This window comes from Meriones unguiculatus, chromosome 3 (assembly GCF_030254825.1).
Source record: "Meriones unguiculatus strain TT.TT164.6M chromosome 3, Bangor_MerUng_6.1, whole genome shotgun sequence".
NCBI lineage: Eukaryota > Metazoa > Chordata > Mammalia > Rodentia > Muridae > Meriones > Meriones unguiculatus.
Genome location: NC_083351.1, coordinates 17,511,256 through 17,530,918, shown reverse-complemented (window position 1 = coordinate 17,530,918; position 19,663 = coordinate 17,511,256). Strand labels below are relative to the sequence as shown.

The 19,663-nt window shown below is 52.3% G+C and overlaps 2 protein-coding genes across 4 annotated transcripts; one reads left to right on the top strand and one right to left on the bottom strand.

The window, feature by feature from the left end:
- Positions 1–8,234: 8,234 nt before the first annotated feature.
- Positions 8,235–9,779, bottom strand: LOC132652976 (uncharacterized). The gene is made up of 2 exons (XM_060379333.1): positions 9,338–9,779; positions 8,235–9,254 (listed from the first exon to the last, which is right to left on the bottom strand). The coding sequence occupies exons 1-2, from the start codon at positions 9,750–9,752 to the stop codon at positions 8,863–8,865; spliced, it is 807 nt and encodes a 268-aa protein (XP_060235316.1). The 5' UTR covers positions 9,753–9,779; the 3' UTR covers positions 8,235–8,862.
- Slc30a2 (solute carrier family 30 member 2) lies at positions 9,025–18,696 on the top strand. 3 transcript variants are annotated; one of them, XR_002476633.2, is made up of 9 exons: positions 9,025–9,151; positions 9,779–9,987; positions 10,962–11,108; positions 12,185–12,338; positions 12,942–13,149; positions 13,998–14,103; positions 16,175–16,309; positions 16,603–16,819; positions 16,918–18,696. XR_002476633.2 is itself a non-coding variant. In XM_021643345.2 (9 exons), the coding sequence occupies exons 1-8, from the start codon at positions 9,102–9,104 to the stop codon at positions 16,746–16,748; spliced, it is 1,155 nt and encodes a 384-aa protein (XP_021499020.1). In that variant the 5' UTR covers positions 9,025–9,101; the 3' UTR covers positions 16,749–16,773; positions 16,918–18,696. The 3 variants fall into 3 exon arrangements, 2 of the variants coding, with proteins under 2 accessions (XP_021499020.1, XP_021499007.1); XM_021643345.2 differs by having other exon boundaries at positions 16,603–16,773; XM_021643332.2 differs by having other exon boundaries at positions 16,603–18,696.
- The last annotated feature ends 967 nt before the right edge of the window (positions 18,697–19,663 follow it).

The following is a 19,663-nucleotide window of genomic DNA, read 5'->3' as shown; positions in this document are numbered from 1 at the left end:
CCTTTGAGAGGTAGACACAGGCCTGTGTCTGTCTACAGAGAGAGCCAGAGCTACACAGAGAAATCCTGTCTAAAAAACAAAAACAAAACAACAAAACCTAGTGTTAGTGAGCAGAAGGCCTGACAGACGGCATAGCCAAGGCTGGGCTAACATGGCCATAGAGGAGGTTTCTTCCCCCATACTTGCCAATGTGAGCTCTGCGGAGAACCGGCCCTTGGAGCCTCCCTAAACAGCTTCTAGTTCCCCAGAAGACCCGTCCCTGGCAGTTCCGATGTGGTATGTGGAGGTCCCATCCTGGGGCCACTGGCAGAGGATGGAAGGAGGCAGGGGAGGAGGACCCCAACGTGTGCAGATGTTCCCTGACAGAGCCGGCCACCGCTTCAAAGCCCCAGCTTCCGGCTCAGTCTTGTGAGAGGTTTCCAGTGAGTGGGGAAGGACACAGCTTGATTGAAACAGTTTGTGGGGCTGAGGAGGGAGGTCCCCTGGAGTCTTGGAGCAGGCAGTGAGTTGGCTCCCTGCTGGGTTTGTAATGGGTGATGTTTTGTAAGTGGTGGGAGGACCCAGGGCGGTGGAGTCAGGAATCTGGAACTGCTGCTGTCTGCCTGTGGGCTACAGGTGGAATGGAGGCCAGAGCGGAGGCCTGACTTTCTTCAGGGAAGACCCAGACGACCACTAGCTCCGAGCATGAGGGATGGTGCACAGCGTAGCAGCAGCAGGCTCTAACGGGGGCAGTAGAGGCAATGAATTAGCAGGCCTTGCCTCCTCTCAGAGCGCAGTGTAGAGTGCGCTCACCTACAGGCTAGCAGGGCTCAGGGCTGACGCGTACAGGAAGCAGCCGGCCAAAAGAAAGCTAAGGAGAGCCTGGCCAGGTAGCGCTCGGGAAGCCAAGGGAGGCTGATACTGAGTTTAAGAAGAGCTAGGCCTGTCTCAAACTAAACTGAACTGAGGCTAAAAAGCTGAGAGCTGGTGAAACTGGCTTGGTGGTACACACCTGTAACCCCACTGTTTGGGAGGTGGAGGCAGGAAGATCTGATGTTCAAGACCATCCTCAGCCACACAGCAAGTTCAAAGCCAGCCCGAGACCCTGTCTCATAAAACAAAAGCTGATGAAGAGGTGGGGTGCACTCAGGAGGCTCCCCGGGAACACTGCTGTGAGTCTGAGACCATGCGGTGCCCCTGTCAGGGGTCACGCCAGACAGAGCTACGTGGAAAGAAGTGGCACTGACAGAAGCAAGCAGGGGAATACAGCCCCCTTGATGGAGTGTCTGTCGAACATTCATGCAGTCCTGGGTTCGATGCCCAGCACAGCACAAACCAAGTATGGTGACAAAAGCCTATAATTACAGCACTTTTTTGGTGTAGAGGCAGGGAGAGCAGGAGTTCCGAGACTAGTCTGGCCTACAGAATGGTTTTGTTGGTGTTTTGTTTTGTTCTTATCATTTGTTATTTGTTTGTTTATTTGAGACAGGGTCTTTCTACATAGCCCTGGCTGTCCCAGAACTCATTATGTATATATAGCAGGCTGGGCTTGAACTCAGAGACCTGACTGAGATTAAAGGTATGCGCCACCATATTCAGAACATACTGAATTCGAGGACTAGCCTGGGCTTCGTGAGACCCTCTCAAACAAGAGCTTAGAATCTCCATATATTTCTGCAGGTTAAACACTTAACCCATCAACTCAGCAATTTCCAACTTACTTGTTCGTGTGCATCGTTTAGAGCTCACCTTTACCACGAAACTCTCTTTGGTCCAATGTCCCACCTCTGTCTTCACTCCTGCCAGCTCGTTGCTAGTCTCTCTCAACACGGTGCTTCAAGTTTGCTCTTTCTATTTTCACGTGTGTGAGTGGTGTGCCCGTACGGGTGCACACCTGAGTCTCGGCACATGCGCACCTGTGTGCACGTGGGGACCATGGAGACCAGAGGTTAACATGCCAGGTCATCCCTGTTCTCAGACACACAAACCTCTGTAAGACGGGCTTTCCTCTGTAGCCCTAGCTGGCTTGGGCTGGCCTTGAACTCACACAGATGCTCCAATCAGTGCTGCAGTTAAAGGTGTGCTCTTAATTTTTTTTTTTTTTTTTGACAGGGCTTCATTTCGTAACCCAGGCTGGTCCTCAGGTATCTCTGCCTCTTAAATGTTAGAATTACCAGCGTGGGCCACCATGACCTGGCTAATTTTTGTTTGTGATATGCAATATGTACACAGTTGTAAAATTTAATTAATCATTGCAGCATGTGAGTCCTTTACTAAAAACCAAGCTAAGAAAAAGAACACAAGCTGGCCTTGGGACCTTTCCGTGCCCTTGCCAGCTCAAATCCTCACTCTGTGTGGGTCATTTCCCTACTGTCTTTACTGTCACACACCTGCTTTTCTTCTCAAAATATTTTTTTTTTTCAGGGAGAGGGTTATATCAAAGTTCAACCTAATTAAGAAAAAAAAAAAAACAAAAAACAATTTGGGGGTTGGGAAGATGGCTCCGAGATTAAAAAAGCACTTGCTGCTATTGCATAGGGCCTGGCTTTGGTTCACAGCACCCACAAGGCGGCTCACAACTGTCTATCTAACTCCAGGGAATCCGGAGCCCTCCTCCCACGCACCAGCGCACATACATACACGCAGGTAGAACACACATACACATGGAATAAAAATAAGCAATCTTTACTAAAGAAAACACTTTACAACTGAGGCCTTTTGTATCATTTTCACTTCTCTAGCCGAGAATTCATGGGAAAGGGCCCCTGTCCATTTGGTCTCACCACGCATGTTTCTCTGGGCTGGGCAGCTGCTGCTTCAGCGGGGAACCCAGGTACCTTCCTCTTTGGCTTACGTTTTCCTTCCTGTTTCAGGAAGTCGTCTCCGACCACGCTCAGTATACTCATTAATTCTCTCCGAATCTTGCCCTCAGCCTGCTTGTTTACAAGGCCGGGAGCACCAGGTGCTACCACAGACTCTGCCAGCTTTGCCATGGCGACATTAACGGGGCGTTCCTCTTTGACCCACACTTGTTTCTTTGATGTCTGCAGTATGACTTCTTGTAAAGCCATGCATGTGTGGCCAGGAACTCCAGGTCACCAAAGCTCAGCCATAAGGTGCCTCCTCTCTCTCCCACTGGGAGACATTTTGTCAAATGACTGGAAGATGGCAGCTCAGGCTGAAAACACTTAGTTTTCTGACAGTCTTCGTATTTTACTTACCTTTATTTATGGAGTTGGGGGGGCGCACAGCATGCATATGGAGGTCAGAGGAGAACTTAGGAGTCTGTTTTTTCCTCCTTGGTGAGGACGAGCTTCAACTGCTAAGCCCTCTTCAGAGCCTTATTCTCAACTCTTCTCACACATAGGACTTTAAAGGCTTTTGAGGCCAGAAAGCGCAGGGTGGGGCGTGGTGAGCTTCAGTCCCATCACTGAGGAGAGTAAGGCAGGAGGGCTGAGAACTCAAGCCAGCCTGGGATCCATAGTGAGATTATGTCTCAAAAGTGGGTAAATAACTTAAAAACGAAGACAGAGGCTTCCCCTCCTTGATACTGCATCATATCATCTTGTTTCACGTTACAGACTACAGATGCAAACATTACAGCACCTCATCTTGTCACTTGTCAAGAGATACAAAGACAGGGAACCCACACACGTTCCCAGACAGGGACCCTACGAAGTATCGTACCTCCAGGGCCCAACCCAGCGAACCAGTTAGCTTTATTTGGGTTACTTTCAGGTGCAAAAATGGTTCGGACAGCTGCATCAATAAAGCCCACTCCTGGGCAGGCGTCAGGTCAAAACGTTGGAAATCCTGAACAGACATCCCAACATGCACTCGGCTTAGCAGGCTGGAGAGGCTGCTTTCCAGGCAGATTAGTTAGGTGAGCTTCTTCCTGGCAGCTCAGCAGCCTCTTGGTTCTAGTATGACTTTGGTTTTTTTTTTTTTTGTTTGTTTGTTTTTTTATTTGTTTTTGAGACAGGGTCTCTCTGTATAGTCTTAGCTGTCCTGGAACTCTGTAGACCAGGCTGGCCTCAAACTCACGGACATCTTTCTCCCTCCCAAGTGCTGGGATTAAAAGCAAGTACCACCACCTAGCTTTTTAGGCAGATCAGCTGAGACAGTCTCACTGTCTCTCTGCTTATATATGCTTGGGGAAGGTGGGGCCTACAGGATCTGGTCAGTTTCAGGGACTTCCCTACAAAACATCTTGTTGTTTCACCTTTCTATAAACCCCCTGTCTTAAAATGTCCTGCTTTTTGACCTGCCTTTACCACCCTGCGTCTGAATTCACTTCCTTTCAAGATACAGGCTTTGATGTAGGAGGAAGCTACTACACTGCACACACTCAGCGCTCGTGTTTCCTTTAGACAGGGCCTGGCTTTGAACTCACTATATACATAGTTGATAATCCTGGTCTTCCAAACCTCTTGTCCTCACTTGCCAAGTGCTGCCAATCCTGTGAAGTCTTATTTTTAATCTGTTATTTATTTTTGAGGCAGTGTCTTTCCGTGTAGACCAGGCTGGCCTCTAACTCAGACAGAGCCTCCTGCCTCTGACTCCCAAACTCTGGGATTAAAAGTATGTGGCACTCCCTCCTGGCCTGAAGTCCTCTTAAACAGGGGTAAGTGCCTTTAACCACTGATCCACCTATCTACCCCTCTTGTTGGAAGGGAAAAAAAAAAAAAAAATATATATATATATATATATATATATATATATATATATATATATATATTGTATTGGTTTTGTCTTTTTTGAGACAGGGTTTCTCTGTGTAGCTCTGGCTGTCCTGGACTTGCTTTATAGACCAGGCTGGCCACTAACTCACAGAGATCTATCTGCCTCTGCCTCCCTGAGTGCTGGGATTACAGGCCGGGAGTCTTGTTGAAATTTTAAATGAAATTTTTGTTTAAGTGTGTGTGTGTGTGTGTGTTACGGGAATTGAACCCAAGGCCCCAGGAATGCTAGCCAAGCACTTTATCACTGAGCTATCTCCTCAGCACAAACTGCTGCACATCAACTACAGTTTTTTCTGAGGATCTAGGGAAAGGCCAACCTCAGACTTCTGCTAAACTCTCAAAGCCGAGCTTTAGGCACCAGATGCACACACCGGACAAGCAACTAATCTTGCAGCGCACCATAGCAGGTTGTCCACAAACTGAATTCAGTCCTGCTGCCATTTACCTGCAGCGCTCGGTCCCCAAGGCCATCCCCCATCTCTTCTGATGCCAAGCACAGGTCCCACGTTTCTCACAGGACCCCCTCCCCCACACAGAGTACCATCAATTTGATAAGAACCCAGGGAAATGCTAACTTAGCACTTATTACTTCACCATAAAAGGCTATCACAAAGGACACAGATAAGGGTCAGGGGGCATTTGGGAAGAAGTGGAGTTGCTCTCTCCAGGCACACCAGCTTCTGGAACTCTTGTCCTTTTTGTGGGGCTTTTTTGTTTGGCTTTGTATTGGTGGCGACGTCCTCCTGTAAACATAATTAACCCAAACCCCTGAGGAACTCGATTGGATGAAGAAGCGTCAGAGCCAATGTTAACAGCCTGGTAGGGAAACCTAGAAGAGCCTGTCTGTTCACTTTCCCCATCCCAGATACCAGGCAGGGCCCCTCTGGCTGGTCAGGCCAGAGAAGTCCTTTCATGACCAGCTCCTAGCTGGAAGGTGGGAAAGATTAGAATTTCTGTGGTTTCAGGTGGTGAGGCAGGAAGAACAGCAGCTGGAGGGCATCCTGGGCTGCACTGATCCAGTCTCAAAGAAGTAAGCAACAACAAGACCCACCTAAGATCTGTCCTAAAGAACAGAATGTCTAGTTTTTGTTTTTGTTTTCTGCCTTCCTTGGGAAGGTTGGGTGTGGATGACATTGGCCTGCAATTTTACCACTCAGGATGCTGAGGCAGGAGGATCACAAGTTTCAAGCCAGCCTGGCTTTCTTAGGGAAACTGTCTCAAGCTAAACAAATCGAACTATATATATATATAGGTTGATATATATATATATATATATATATATATATATATTATATCACATGCATTGTTGGAAATACGGATTTAAAACAAATCTGCTGAGCTGGAGTTGGTGATGCACACCTTTAGTCCCAGCACTCAGGGGCAGAGGCAGGTGGATCTCTGAGTTCGAGGCCAGCTGGGTCTACAGAGTGAGTTCCAGGACAGTCAGGGCTACAGAGAAACCCTCTCTCAAAAAAAACAAAAACAAAACATTGAAAATTTATGACTGTTGTGGGGTCCGCCTAAATCCAACATAACCCAAACACCAGGTCAATGCAGATGACAAATATTTATTGTCATCAAGCCACTACTGATGGATCAGGGCCAAAGAAGACTTGGGAGCTGAACTATGACACTGAAGGGATGTTGTGCAGCATATTTAAAGGATGAAACCATAAAGTGATGGGAGCAGGGTGGGCTGGAGCATTGTCCAGTCGTATTTGACATAAAGGGTTGAGCAAGAGAGTTTCCATCAATCAGGATAGGAGTAGGTTCCTGGGAAGATGAACCTACTTTGACCCTGCCAGGGAGATGGAGAATTGCCCTTGAAATGGCTGGATTCAGACAACTGTTGCCTTACAACAGAAGCTGTTCAGCTAGTGGGAAGTCACCAGCTTCCCTAGGGCCTAGTTAGTATTTAGGTAGCCTGCTTCTGGGTTGCCTAGCAACCTATGATGTCATCATGTGTCGCCAGCCAGGTAGTCACACCTGGCAGGTGTGGTTCAGTTGCTCCACAAAAGGACCAACCTGCTACTTTGTCACTCTCTTGCCTTCTTGCTCTTGTGCTCTCCTCCCCTCCCCCATCGTGTCTTGCTCTCTCCTCTCTCTTCATCGCCAACCAATAAACCTCTTTCGTACAATATCTCTTGCGCATCACCATTTCACTGGGACCTTGAACTTACTTTCTCCCTATGATTAAATGGAGTCTGAAAATTAAATGGTAGTACTTTGAGTGAGTTCCTTTCGCTTGTTCCCAACAACTTTTGCACCGAGGAGTGCTATAACATGATTTTTCCACCTTAAGAGATGACAGTAATCCGTGATTACCCTATAGAAACTCCACCGAACAGCACTCGCTGCCTCTCATCCAATTCATATTTATAGGATCAAGAATTGAAACAAGGGCTTTGTGCATAGCAGAAGTCCCCCACTGCTGAGCGCACACCGGAGTCCTTTTACTTTGAGACAGGGTCCCCAGTAAACTGCCCAGGCTGGTCTCAAACTCCAGATCCTTCCGCCCAAGGCTCCTGAATTCCTGATTCCAGGCGCAACCATGTCAGGCTCTCCAATTTGTTTCAGTCTAATTTCACAGGCAGAGACCACCGGAGGTCTGAGGAGATTCCTGCTGTCCCTGCTTCTGGGTCAGCTGGACCTCGGGCCTCTGCACTATACCCAGGTGAACTTGTTTCTTCTGCCACCGACTCCGGTAACTGAGTTATTTTTATTATTGTTGTTTGTTTTTCTGAGCCAGGGCCTGCAAGGCTTAAAAGCACCCCGGGCAGGCCTCAAACTAGCTATCTAGCCAAAGATAACCTTGAACTGCTGATCCTTTCCTTTCAGCCCTCCGCAGAGATAGGATGACAGGCACAAGGCAGTCACACCCAGTTTCTGGGTTGCTGTGGCTGGAACTCAAGACTTCCTGCATGCTACCGGCTGAGCGCCAGCCCCAGTCCGGTCCTGTCCAGACCAGTCCTGCCCCTCTCTTCCCTTCTCCACTGGGCCCTGGGAATAGGATCCAAGGCCTTCCCCCTGAACTACTATCAGGAACTACTCTCCAAACCCTGGTCTTCAGACTCTAGAAGATGCAGTAACTGAGCAGGGAGGTCACCAGCCGGAAGCAGATACCCATCAGAGGCTGGACCTGGTGGTGGGTGTCGCAGGGCCCAAACCCCAGAAAATAGGCTGTTTGGAATGCATGGGGCAAACTGGACACGGCGGCACACGACTTTAATCCCAGCACAGAGGCAGGCATAGCTCTGAGTTCGAGGCCAGCCTGGTCTACCACCCGTTCCAGAGAGTTCCAGGACAGCCAGGGCCACACAGGGAAACCCTGTCTCTCGAAAAACCAAAAAGGATGCATGGGGCAGCATCAGGCTGACAGCCGCACCCTCTCCACGGAAGGCGCTGTACGTTTGGCCGCACTGCCACCGTCTCTCGGGAATTTGTTGAACTTCCGGGGCACAAAGAAAGGCTCCAGCAGTGTGTCGTTCTCCACAGATAACATCTGTTAAAAAAAAAAAAAAAAGGACAGTCACTGGTCTTCACAGAGGTGGAGATAAAGCCGGTCCCTCCAGATGGTAATCAGAGAGGCAGGAGGAACTTTTCAAAGGGAAGCAAGCAGCTGTAACTCCGACAGACGGTGGTGAGGCACAGCTCAGGCAGGGGGTGAGCCCCGGCCCTCCCGGGTGCCCTCACCGCCTGGAATCAAGCTCCCGGAAGTCCTTCTTCGCTGCTCCTGGCCTCAGAGTCTCCAGCCAGGCTGTCAGCAGTCACATCCCTGCCCTTAGGGCAAAGGATTTTTTTTTTTTTCTTGTGGTTTGTTGTTGGTTTTTCTGTTTGTTTATTTTGGTTGGCTTTTGTGTTTTCCAGACAGGGTTTCTCTGTGTAGCCCTGGCCGTCCTGTACTCGGTTTGTGTATCAGGTTGGTCTGGAACCCACAGAGGTCCGCCTGCGACTGCTGGAATTTGAGGCATGCCGGTTTTCTAGAAACATCCAGATCCCAAGTCTTTTCTATGGTACACCGGTTAGGGTGGGTGTTTTGGCCACCTAGTCCTAACTTTGCAACTTTTAGCAAGTGCTCTGCTCAGGGCAGAGGCCCTTAAGCTTTGGGTCGCAGGCCGGCCGTCTCCTTCGGGCTCGGGACTCATGGGGCCGGTGTGGGGGCAGAGCCGAGACTCCCTTTGCAGCCGGTCACCCTTCCCCCCTCCCCGCAGGCTTTTGCACACGACGCGCGGCGGGCGGCTTCACACGAGGCGGCGGCGAGGACCGGGGATAAAGCGGGCGGGCGCGGGGCGCAGCGGCGGGAGCCGAGCGGAAGGTGAGTGCCCGCTGCCGTCGTCCCGCGTGCAACTTTGAGTGCGCGCCCTGGGGGGGGGGTGCGGCATGCCGACCTTGGACAAGCAGAATCTGCTGGAGAGCACGCGTGGAGCCCGGTGAGTTCATGCCCCAAGGGGCGGGAATCTGAGCGGCATCCTACGCGCCTCCTCTTTGGCCGTCCTGGCCCTGGTTGGGCGGGCGGGGGCTCGAACTGGGATCCTGCCAGAGGGATGGGGTGAGGAGAGGCCAGAGGGGGAGGAAGTTGGCGGTGGCCTCGTAGCCTCGGGGATCACCTGTCTCACCTGGCCAGGCACACAGGTCCTCAGCGCTGCCCGGTGGTGCAGCGGGAGAGTCGGGTTCCTGGAACCCCGCCTTCACTCCAGCACTTTGATCCCAGGCAGCCCTGAGGTGGGGAGGCCCTGTGCCCTCGGGTGCGGGTGCGCTGAGCTTCGGTCTTTTGCTGCGCCCTGAACCAGAACTCTGCTCTCTCACCGCGACCTGCCCTTTGGCTAGTACGCCAAGACTCTCCTCCAGGCCTGGGAAGGGGTGGAGGAGGACGGGACAGCCTAGAAAGGTCCCAAGGCTCATTCTCCCCAGCATCTTACCTCTGATAACCCACCCGCCGGGCATTGCTGGGCTTGAAGTGCTCTTGCTCTGGAAACTCCGGGCCAGCAATACTCCCAGAGGCCGGCTCTGCGCTTCCTCCCTGCTGAGCATTTCCTCTTGCTTCCTCTCACGGCCAGGTCTTACTTAGGATCTCTGTGGAAGAGTGAGGCTGGCTGGACCCCTCCTGTGGACCTGCCTGCCGTTGAGCTGGCTGTCCAGAGCAACCATTATTGCCATGCCCAGAAGGATTCTGCCAGTCACCCTGACCCCAAGAAGCAGAGTGCCCGGCGCAAGCTCTATGTGGCCTCTGCCATCTGCCTGGTGTTCATGATTGGAGAAATCATTGGTAAGGCCATGTGTGTGACCTGAGTGAGGTCCCCGCGTGCACGAGTTGTTTTGGTAGGTATTCTCCCGCCAAACTGAAGCTAAATTAAAGTAAAATTAAACAACAGCAGGTTTATGGGGGAGGGAGCAGCTCCTAGCGGGTTCACCAGTCCCAAGGAAAGAGGCCAGGGGTGTTGCCATGCAGTGGGGGGAAAGGGAGGGGGAGTAACAGACAGAGAAGGAAAGAAAGAGGGGGCACGCAAAGAGTGAGAGGAGAGAGGGGGAGAGAACCAAAATGTTGGGTTATAAAGTGAAGAGCCTCTGGGGGAGAGGAAGCCCAGCCTCCGGCTGGAAAGGAGGGCGGGGTATGTCACCCATGCCCTGTAACAGGGAGGGACTGAGGGATGCTGGGAGAATCCAGAGGCCAGGTCCGATTTTTATGTTAAATAGGTACCTCAGCCAAATAGGTACCAAACCAACAAGTTTACTTCTTTCTTTCTCTCTCTCTCTCTCTCTCTCTCTCCCTCTCCTCACTAAGCAGCCTTGGCTGACCTGGAACTCATAACTGCCTGCGTCTACTTCCAGAGTGTTGGGATTAAACCTGTGTGACACCGCCCCCATCAATACTTACCTATCTCTCTATTTATTTATTTTTTATTTATTTAATGGTTTGTTGTTGTTGTTTTTTCAAGGAAAGGTTTTTCTGTGTAGCCCTTGCTATAGTAACTCCCTCTGTAGCCCAGACTGCCCTCGAACTCGGAGATCTGCCTGCCTTTGCCTCCAGGATGCTGGGATCAAAGGTGTGCGCCATCACCTGAGCTCGATTTTCAGTCTTGACTTGAGTCTTTTCCATAGGAGAAATCGAGGCACACGGTGGAGGCCACATGCTCACGCTGTGGGAGAGATGCAGAGACCTTAAACCCAGTGTATCTCCCAGGGCTTGTGGTCTCTGCTGACTCTCTGGGGTACTCGACCGTCCTCCTCTCACTTTTGCAGGTGGGTATCTGGCTCACAGCCTGGCCATCATGACCGACGCAGCCCACCTGCTCACCGATTTTGCCAGCATGCTCATCAGCCTCTTCTCCCTCTGGGTGTCTTCCCGACCGGCCACCAAGACCATGAACTTCGGCTGGCAGCGAGCTGGTAAGGATCCTCCGAGGGCCAGATACAATGTTGAGGGCATTTGTTTGGAATTGTAATGTTTTGAGTCAATGTCTCTGGTAGTCCAGGCTGGCCCCTAACTCACTCTGTAGCCCAGGCTGGCTTCAGACTCATAGACACTCTACTGTCAGGAGCCTCTCAAGAATTGGAATGCTGTGTGCCATCACAGGGATGCCAGGCTAGAACTAGACCTGGGGGGGCGGGGGTCCCTGAGCAAGCCCAGAAGGTAACTGCTATGCAAGAAGAGGGTGTCTGCCTTGGCTTCTGTCCTCTGGGACCCCCAGTCTGACGGCAGGCTTGTTGCCAGGATTCTGGTGAAGTCAAGTTCACCTTGCTGAGAAAGTTGTGGCTCAGAAAAGTGACAATAGCACCGCCTGTGACTGGGGACCGGCTCTAGTGGAGGAAAAGGTCAGCAAGCGCTGCCTTAGGCCGTTAGTGCACTTCTGGATGGCACTGACACTCTTCCTGTATGGAGAGGTGGCCCAGTGTCCTCAGCCTCCCTTAGTCAATTGAGCAAAACATGGAGCTTGGCGTGGCACAGCAGCTAGCACCTACTACTGTTGGCTCACAGCCTCAACTCTAGCCCTCCGGGGGTCTGGGCCCTCTTCTAGCCCGCTACCCTAATTAAAAGAGGTAGTAACCCTACCTTTATTTGAGGGAAAGACACCCTACAGATGCGCCTTTAATCCCAGCCCAGGGGAGACCGGTGAAATCTCTTGAGTTCAAAGCTAGCCCGGTCTACATAGGGAGACCACACACACACACACACACACACACACACACACACACACACACCTTGTGCCCCACGCTCTAGGATTAGAAGTGACCACCATGGCTAGAGTACACATTACTGTCACTTTCTGCCCACACAGAGCAAACAAGATTGGCCTAGGTGAGAAAGTCTAGCCCTGACTTTCTCAGAAATGAGTTGGCGGGATAAGGCAGATCTTGAAACACTGTAGAGACCAACAAGGCCCGGACTTTACAGTGGGCAGGGCTGACAGACAGAGAGTAGCGCCAAGGGCTCGGGTTTCAGTTGAGATTGGGCTCTCATCCAGAGATCCTTGGAGCCTTGCTGTCTGTCCTGTCCATCTGGGTGGTCACTGGCGTGCTCGTGTACCTGGCTGTGCAGCGATTGATTTCTGGAGATTATGAGATCGAAGGGGCCACCATGCTGATCACGTCGGGCTGCGCCGTGGCTGTGAACATCATGTGAGTGGGGCCCCAGCTCCCTGTGGTTCACGCCCACCCCCACTCCCCCATGCAGAGCTCCCCATTCCAGCCCCGGCCACCAGGACAGAATCCCCTCAGACGCTCACCTCTGGCACCTGTTACACATTGGTTCCGTTGAGACCTTGGGCCAAGGATGTGGGAGGTGTTAGGTGCGCACCCCATCATTTCACCCCTACATCATGTGTTGGAGAATATCCTTGAGACCCCCGCTGGGCCAAATGAGGAGATAAAGGAAGGGGGGTGGGGTGGGCAGAGCACGAGTTTGGGCCTTTCCTCTCCTGTTATCGCTTGTCTCATTCTCCCCACTTATAACGAGAGGGGATGAGCCAGATGACTTCCTCCTCGCCCCTTGCTCTGAAATTCAGCTTTGGGGATTGTGCCCAGATAACCTTCCATTATGAGCAGAGCTCTTTGCCCTGTGGCTAGGAGCCAAGGCTGCAGTCCTCAGCGTGGGAAGGTCACTGGGTGCTGAGGCTTCAGAATTCCACCCTCGGGGAGGCCACCCTAATGGGCAGACTGTGCCTGGCTGCCTTGAAACCCCTGCAAGCTCACCGAGTCCCTGTGCTTCGTCTGCTTCCGCAGAATGGGCTTGTCCCTCTATCAGTCAGGACATGGGCACAGCCATGGACCTGGGCACAGCCACGGCCCTGGGCACAGCCACGATGACCAAAGTCGAGGCGACAACAGCCAGCAGCAGAATCCCAGCGTTCGAGCTGCCTTCATCCATGTGATTGGGGACCTTCTGCAGAGCGTGGGGGTCTTGGTGGCAGCCTACATCATATACTTCAAGGTCAGAACTGGACACAGAGGGAGAGGGGTGGGGGAGGGGTGAGACAGGGGTGGGGGTGGGCTTTTTCCCTGTTAGGCTCCCTCCAGCTCTGGATGAGAGGGTACAGAAAGGGAAGGAGTATTTATTACTTACCAAGTGTCGCCGCCTCTCACCTCTACAGCAAGCCTGAAAGGTAGGCGACCGGCTTTTTTCTAGGCAGTTTAGGAAAGTCCTGTTACTTTCTCGTCCACTCACACAGAAGCTGTGAAGCTGGGCCTCCAGGACGGGCGCGCTGCCGAAGCCCGGGTGTTGCCCATCACACACAGGCACTGAGATAAAGAGCCATGCGTGGGGCCGAGGCTGGTGATGAGTGAATTGCTCGGTCTCGTTGAATGAGCCTCAGTTTCCCCATCTTTAAAAATGGGAATGGTGGGGGCGGGAGAGGATGGCTCAGCGGTTAAGAGCCCTGCCTGCTCTTCCAGAGGTCCTGAGTTCAATTCCCAGCAACCACATGGTGGCTCACAACCATCTATAGTGGGATCTGGTGCCCTCTTGTGACACGCAGGTGTACATCTAGGTAGAGCACTCATACATTAAATATATTATTATTATTATTATTATTATTATTATTATTTTAATGGGAATGGTAAGGCCAATGCAGAGGGCTCTTTAGCTCCACCTTTGTCTCAGCTCTTCAGGAAGAGATGTGTTCTGTCCTGGAGAATAGAGTAGAAAACTGACAGGGTAGGCCAGAGCGAGGCCCCAGCTCACCCTGAAGAGAGGGACTCTCCCTGATACCGTGCTGGGAAGGAGACAGCGAGGCTCAGCTTGACGCTAGGGAACCCCAGGCTTGTCTTCTTTTGGTGCAGCCGGAGTACAAGTACGTGGACCCCATCTGCACCTTCCTCTTCTCCATCCTGGTCTTGGGGACAACGTTGACCATCCTGAGAGACGTGCTCTTGGTTCTCATGGAAGGTAACTGGGCCCCTAGGGCTTTGAGTGAATGAATGGGGTCGGGGCGCGTGTTTGACTGTGTTCACCGGTTAGGTTGTGTGTGGAAACCAGAGATTGCCACTGGAGTGTCTTCTTCAACGAAATTTTTGTTGTGCTTGTTTTGTTTGGTTTTGAGACATGGTCTCACTGTGTAACCCCGGCTGTCCTGGAACTCACTATGTAGACAAGGCCGAACTTAAACTCACAGAGATCCACCTGCCTCTGCCTCCCAAGTGCTGGCATCACCGAGCCCAGCTCTCACCTTTTTTTTTTCCCCCAAGAAGTTTTCTCTGTGTAACAGAGCCCTGGCTGTCCTGGATTCACTTTGTAGACCAGGCTGGCCTTGAACTTAGAAATCTGCCTGTCTCTGCCTCCAGAGACAGGGTCTCACTGTGTAGACCAAGCTGGCCTTGAACCCACAGATGCGTCTGCTGCTGCCTCCAGAGTGCTAGGATTAAAGGCACTACCCTACCTGGCTCACCTTATTTTTTTAGTTGCTTACTGGGGTCTTTTATTGAACCTAGAGCTGTCTAGTTTCTCAAAGTAGACTTGGGTCTGCTTGTGCTCCATTTCCTACCCAGCTCTAGGGTTACTGGAGAGGGCCATCACGTGTGTGTGTGTGTGTCTCAGGGATACTGGATACCTGAACTCAGGTCCTCACTTTCCCCACTGAGCCTTCTCCCTAGATCTGGGACTCTGTTTAGACGAAGCTCATTGGCTTAGTCCTAAGGAATCTGCCTGTCTCTGCCTCCCCTGTCTGGGATTGCAAGTAGGCACTACTGTGTGCCTGCCTGCCTGTGAGTAGCGTGAGTTCTGAGGGAGCTAACATCCAGCACTGTTCCCGACTTTGGGGCTCTCTCTCAGCCTGTGGCCCACAGTCTGACCAGCTTTAAGGACGGCGTGAGTGTAGGAAGAAGCACCGCGCTGTGGGAGCTGGGGTCTGGAACCTAATGTGGGTCCGCTGGGGTCTGGTTTGACAGGTTTGATCCGGTGTGACAGGCCCCAGCAGCGCTCACCCTCCCTCTAGGCCCAGGGGTGCCTCCTCCCCTGCTGGGAGCATGTCCTCCCTGGCTGGTCACACCTGGAGCCCCAGCCTCCCCCACCTCATCAGGTGCCTTTCCCAGGACGACAGAGATTGGGGTGTTTGAGGTTCTTTGTTTTTGTTTCGTTTGGGGGGGTTAGGATATTAAATAGGGTCTCTCTCCCTCTGTAGCTCTAGCTGTCCTGGATCTCACTGTGTAGCCCGGACCAGCCTCAGATTCGCAGAGATCCACCTACCTCTGCCTAGGATCAAAGGGTGCTGGGAATCCAGCCCTGATCCTCCGGAAGAGCAGACATTGCTCCCAACCACTGAGTCACCTTTCTAATCCTTTGTTGTTTTTGAGACAGGCGCTCTATGTACAGCTCAAGCTGGACCGCCCTGGCCTCCCAAGTACTGGAAAAATAGGAATGCGCCACCGTAGTTACTGAGTGAATGCACACCAGCTTAGATCTTCCCACAGGTCTCCATGCCTACACCCTCTTCCTGCCAAGTGCTGAATGGTCTTCTTGGAACCTCTAATTCACAGGGCTCGTTCACACTTCAGGCCTTGGGGCTTAGGCCAAAGCCATGGCCTTCTGGAGGGTCAAGGACTCTTGCCAGAGTAGAGTGCCGGCCTAGGGGCGGCAGGGTCTTTAAGGCCGTCTTCCCTAACAAGATGACTTACCTTGCTGGGCCACATCTGTAATCCCAGCACCCAGGAAGCTGAAGCTGAAGTTTATTTATTTATTTATTTTTAGGGGGGATGTTTAGTGAGGTTCTGCGCTAGGCACTGACCTTCTAGCCGTGAGCAAAACTAGACTGATGCCTGCTTCCCCTCTTGACCTGATGGATACTTTAATGAGGTCATCCTGGGTGAAGTTACCTGTGACAGGACAGAGTGAGGGTTGCGGAGCACATGGAAACGGCTGGCCAAGGAGGACTTCTGAGGAGGTGGCCCTGGAGGAAGAGGGTAGAAACGAGTTGGGGGATGGGGATGGCAGTGTCCTCTAGCATTCTGCTTGATGTCCCCAGGGACTCCCAAGGGCGTGGACTTCACGGCCGTGAGAAATCTCCTGTTGTCCGTGGATGGCGTGGAAGCCTTACACAGCCTGCACATCTGGGCGCTGACGGTGGCCCAGCCAGTGCTGTCCGTCCACATAGCAATCGGTGGGTGAAGCCCTGACGCCATTCCTGAGGGTTTGCCAAGCCCCGGCCATATGCTGAGCGTTTAAATGCCCTCCGATCCTTTCCACTGCTTTTATGGAGGAAGATAAGCCAAGGCCCTGTGCGAGGTGGTCAGGTCTCCCCGTACAGGCGCGACTGGGCGGGGGGGGGGGGAGAGGGATTGGTGCTGTAAGGCCACGTCTTGCTCTCAGGCTTGCCTGATGAGGGATCGACCCTAGCATTTCTTGTCCCCAGGGGTAGACACGAGGCCTAGGATTCCGTCTCTCTCTTCCCAGCTCAGAATGCTGATGCCCAGGCCGTGCTGAAGGTGGCTAGGGACCGTCTCCAGGGGAAGTTCAATTTCCACACCATAACCATCCAAATCGAGAGCTACTCTGAGGACATGAAGAACTGCCAGGAGTGCCAAGGCCCCTCGGACTGACAGACGCTAGCCCACCGGAGGCACGGTCAGGACCTGTGGGTGGCACACTCAGTGTCCAGCTAGGACTGCAGGTTCAAGGCATAGCCCAGCCCACTCAGTGGCACTCCCCTTGGCTTCTGTGAGCCCCCAGGATGGGGACAAGGCAGACGAGGCCCTACTTCTTTTTCAGGGCTGTGTTTGGGCTCGATCCTCAACTGACTACATCCTACTGCAGCTGGAAAGACACCGAGGCACAGAAGAGGGGACTCGGGGTGTCCTGTATGACACAGGGCCTCTGTGTCCTGAACAGAAAATTGAACAAGATAAAATGTTAATGGGAAGCCCTTTTGTAGGGTCAGTCTCATCGATAAAATAATTTTGAAGCGCACTCAGAAGGAAGGTCTGAAGGCATTTTATTAGAATTGGGGAGGACAGACCAGGCAAGCTGTTAATCTCAGCAGCTGTTGGGGAGAAGAGTGAGGGAGAAGGAAGAAAACCTTTTGAGTTAGGGTCAGCAGTGGCGTTCTGTAAACAACTGAATGGCTAAGTGGGGGAAGGGGGTAGAGAAACAGAAAGCATGAACACCCCTCTGCCACACACACACACACACACACACACACACACACGTAAAATTTAAAGATGAAAACGGAGGGCCTGGGGAAGATGGCTCAGCGGTTAAGAACACTGGCTGCTCTTCCCGAGGACCCTGGTTCAATTCCCAGGACCCACGTGGTAGCTCACAACTGTGTAACTCATTCTGGTGGATCTGACTCTGTCACACAGACACCAAATGTTTATAAAAATAATTTTTTTTTTTAATGAAGAGATAAAAAGGGGGAAAGGAGAAATCATGCTTTTGAATTAGAATTTGGGAAAACGAGCTAACTTAGCCGTTAAGGTGTCTTCTGTGTGGGGGCTGGGCCCCACAGAGCTGTAAGTACCCTGCTCAAGGAGAATACTGCTTGCTCCTTTCAGTTCCTTAGCATGTCTTTGGGTGACTACCAGGCCCAATTGAATGAACTCTATAAAAAGTGGGGGGGGGGGGGTCTGGAACTCAGTTTCCATTCTTCTGACCGGGAGGAATTTGCTTCTAGGGGAGACTGGCCTCAAGGACAAGGCTCTACCCAGTGGGTCCCAGCAACTGCCTCTCAGACCTGCACATTTGAGAGCAGAGCCCGTTTCTATGACACGGCACACCGAGGCCATGGGGCCTGAGTTCATACGAATCCCCGGAGATGGGGGGGCCAAAGGGTACCTGAGGCTTTCCTGGGCCTTGGTTGCTTTGGCTGTGGTCCCCATGTGACTTCCTGGAGGAGGAGTCCCTTTAGTTGTGAGGAACCTGCCTGCTTCCTTCCTGGTCCCCCAGCCCAGGGAGCTGTGTCAAGAGTATCCATGACCTTGACACAGGTAGCAGGGACAGATTCTAGCCCCAAGGCCTGAGACTTCCCTTGACCTGACACTATCCCAGGAGATTGTAGCTCCTGTTCTGTTGCCGAGGTGACAGGACCTACTTTGAACCCAGGGCTGAGGACCCACACGGGCCCACAAGGACAGCTGTTCTCGAGGTAGAAGAATCCTTAGAGCTGGCTTGAGGTCACGAGATGCAAGAGGAAGAGAGGTGTCCGCAGCCTTACAGGGGTGACAGGCCTAGCTCTTAGGAAACCAGGGGCCAACGTGTCTGTTACTGTAGGCCGGTCCTTAAGGTTGTCACTGCTCAGTGCCTGTGACTCACACAGAGACCAGGAACTTCGTGACGCCTCCCCCACAGGACTGTGAAGACGGCCCAGCCTGCCACACACCTGCTGGTTGTGTATTGGCCGTTTTGACCAGTGTCCTGGAAAAGGCTGTTGTGAAAGGCCAGGCAGGCATCCCCACCGTCCTGCATTGACTCAGAGGAAAGGCTGGGTGTTTGCCTCCCCCAGCACCATCCCATGCTTCAAATAAATGGCTAGCCGTTGTTGTATGTGTAGTGGGTGTTTTGCCTTATAGGTATGTATATGCACCATATGCCAGGAAGCGGCATCAGTTCCTCCGGAAGGCAGAGGAGGTGGTTGTGAGGGGCCATGTGGGTGCTGGGAACTGAACTCGGCATCTCTTAACCCAGTTGTGTATCTGTGCACAAGTGAGGGCGTTGTGTGTTCCGTGGTGCTTGTGTGTAGGTCAGAGGACAACTTTGGGAAATTGGTTCTCTCCCTTCACCGTGAGCTCTTGGGGTGTGGGGTGTGGAATTCAGGCCACCAGGCCTGTACTTTCAACCAAGGAGCCATCCCACTGGCCCTCCTACCTCTGCCTGCTGGAATTACAGGTAACAGCAGATCCATCTGGCTTTTTCAAGTTTTAATTTTAATTTCGGGTAGCCCGTGGTCACCTCTAGTTCTCATCCTCCTGAACAGCTGAGTTACTGCTTGCACCACGCAGCACCCCCCCCCCCCCGTCCCCTCCGCTCCCTCTCCTTTGAACCTCAGCGCTGTCACTGGCCGCCTGTGGCTGAGGGTCAGGTTTGGAGGATCCCTATGGACCTGGAACAGGAAAGCTGCACTCCTCCAGGCTCAAGCCTCCACCAGCCCCAGGATTCTGGGTACTGACCCTCATAGAGTGTCACCTCCTTACACCTCTCAAGAGATGGCCATTGATGTCCTCTCTGTGGTTGCCGATGTTTTGAGATGGGTGTAGTCCAGCCTAGCCTGGGACTTTCAGAGGATCTCCTGGCCCCGCTCCTGCCTCCTAGTGCTGGGTCGATGGCCATGAGCTACCAGAGCCTCCTCTTCCTTTTAAAGTACGTGCACACGCACTCATCTGTACGTGAACCACAAGTGTGCAGGCACCTGTGGAGGCCAGAAGAGGGTTTTAGATCCCCTTGGACAGGAGCTACAGGTGTTTGTGAGCCACCATGTGGGTGCTGGGAACCCAGGTAGGGTCCTTTGCAAGAGCAGTAA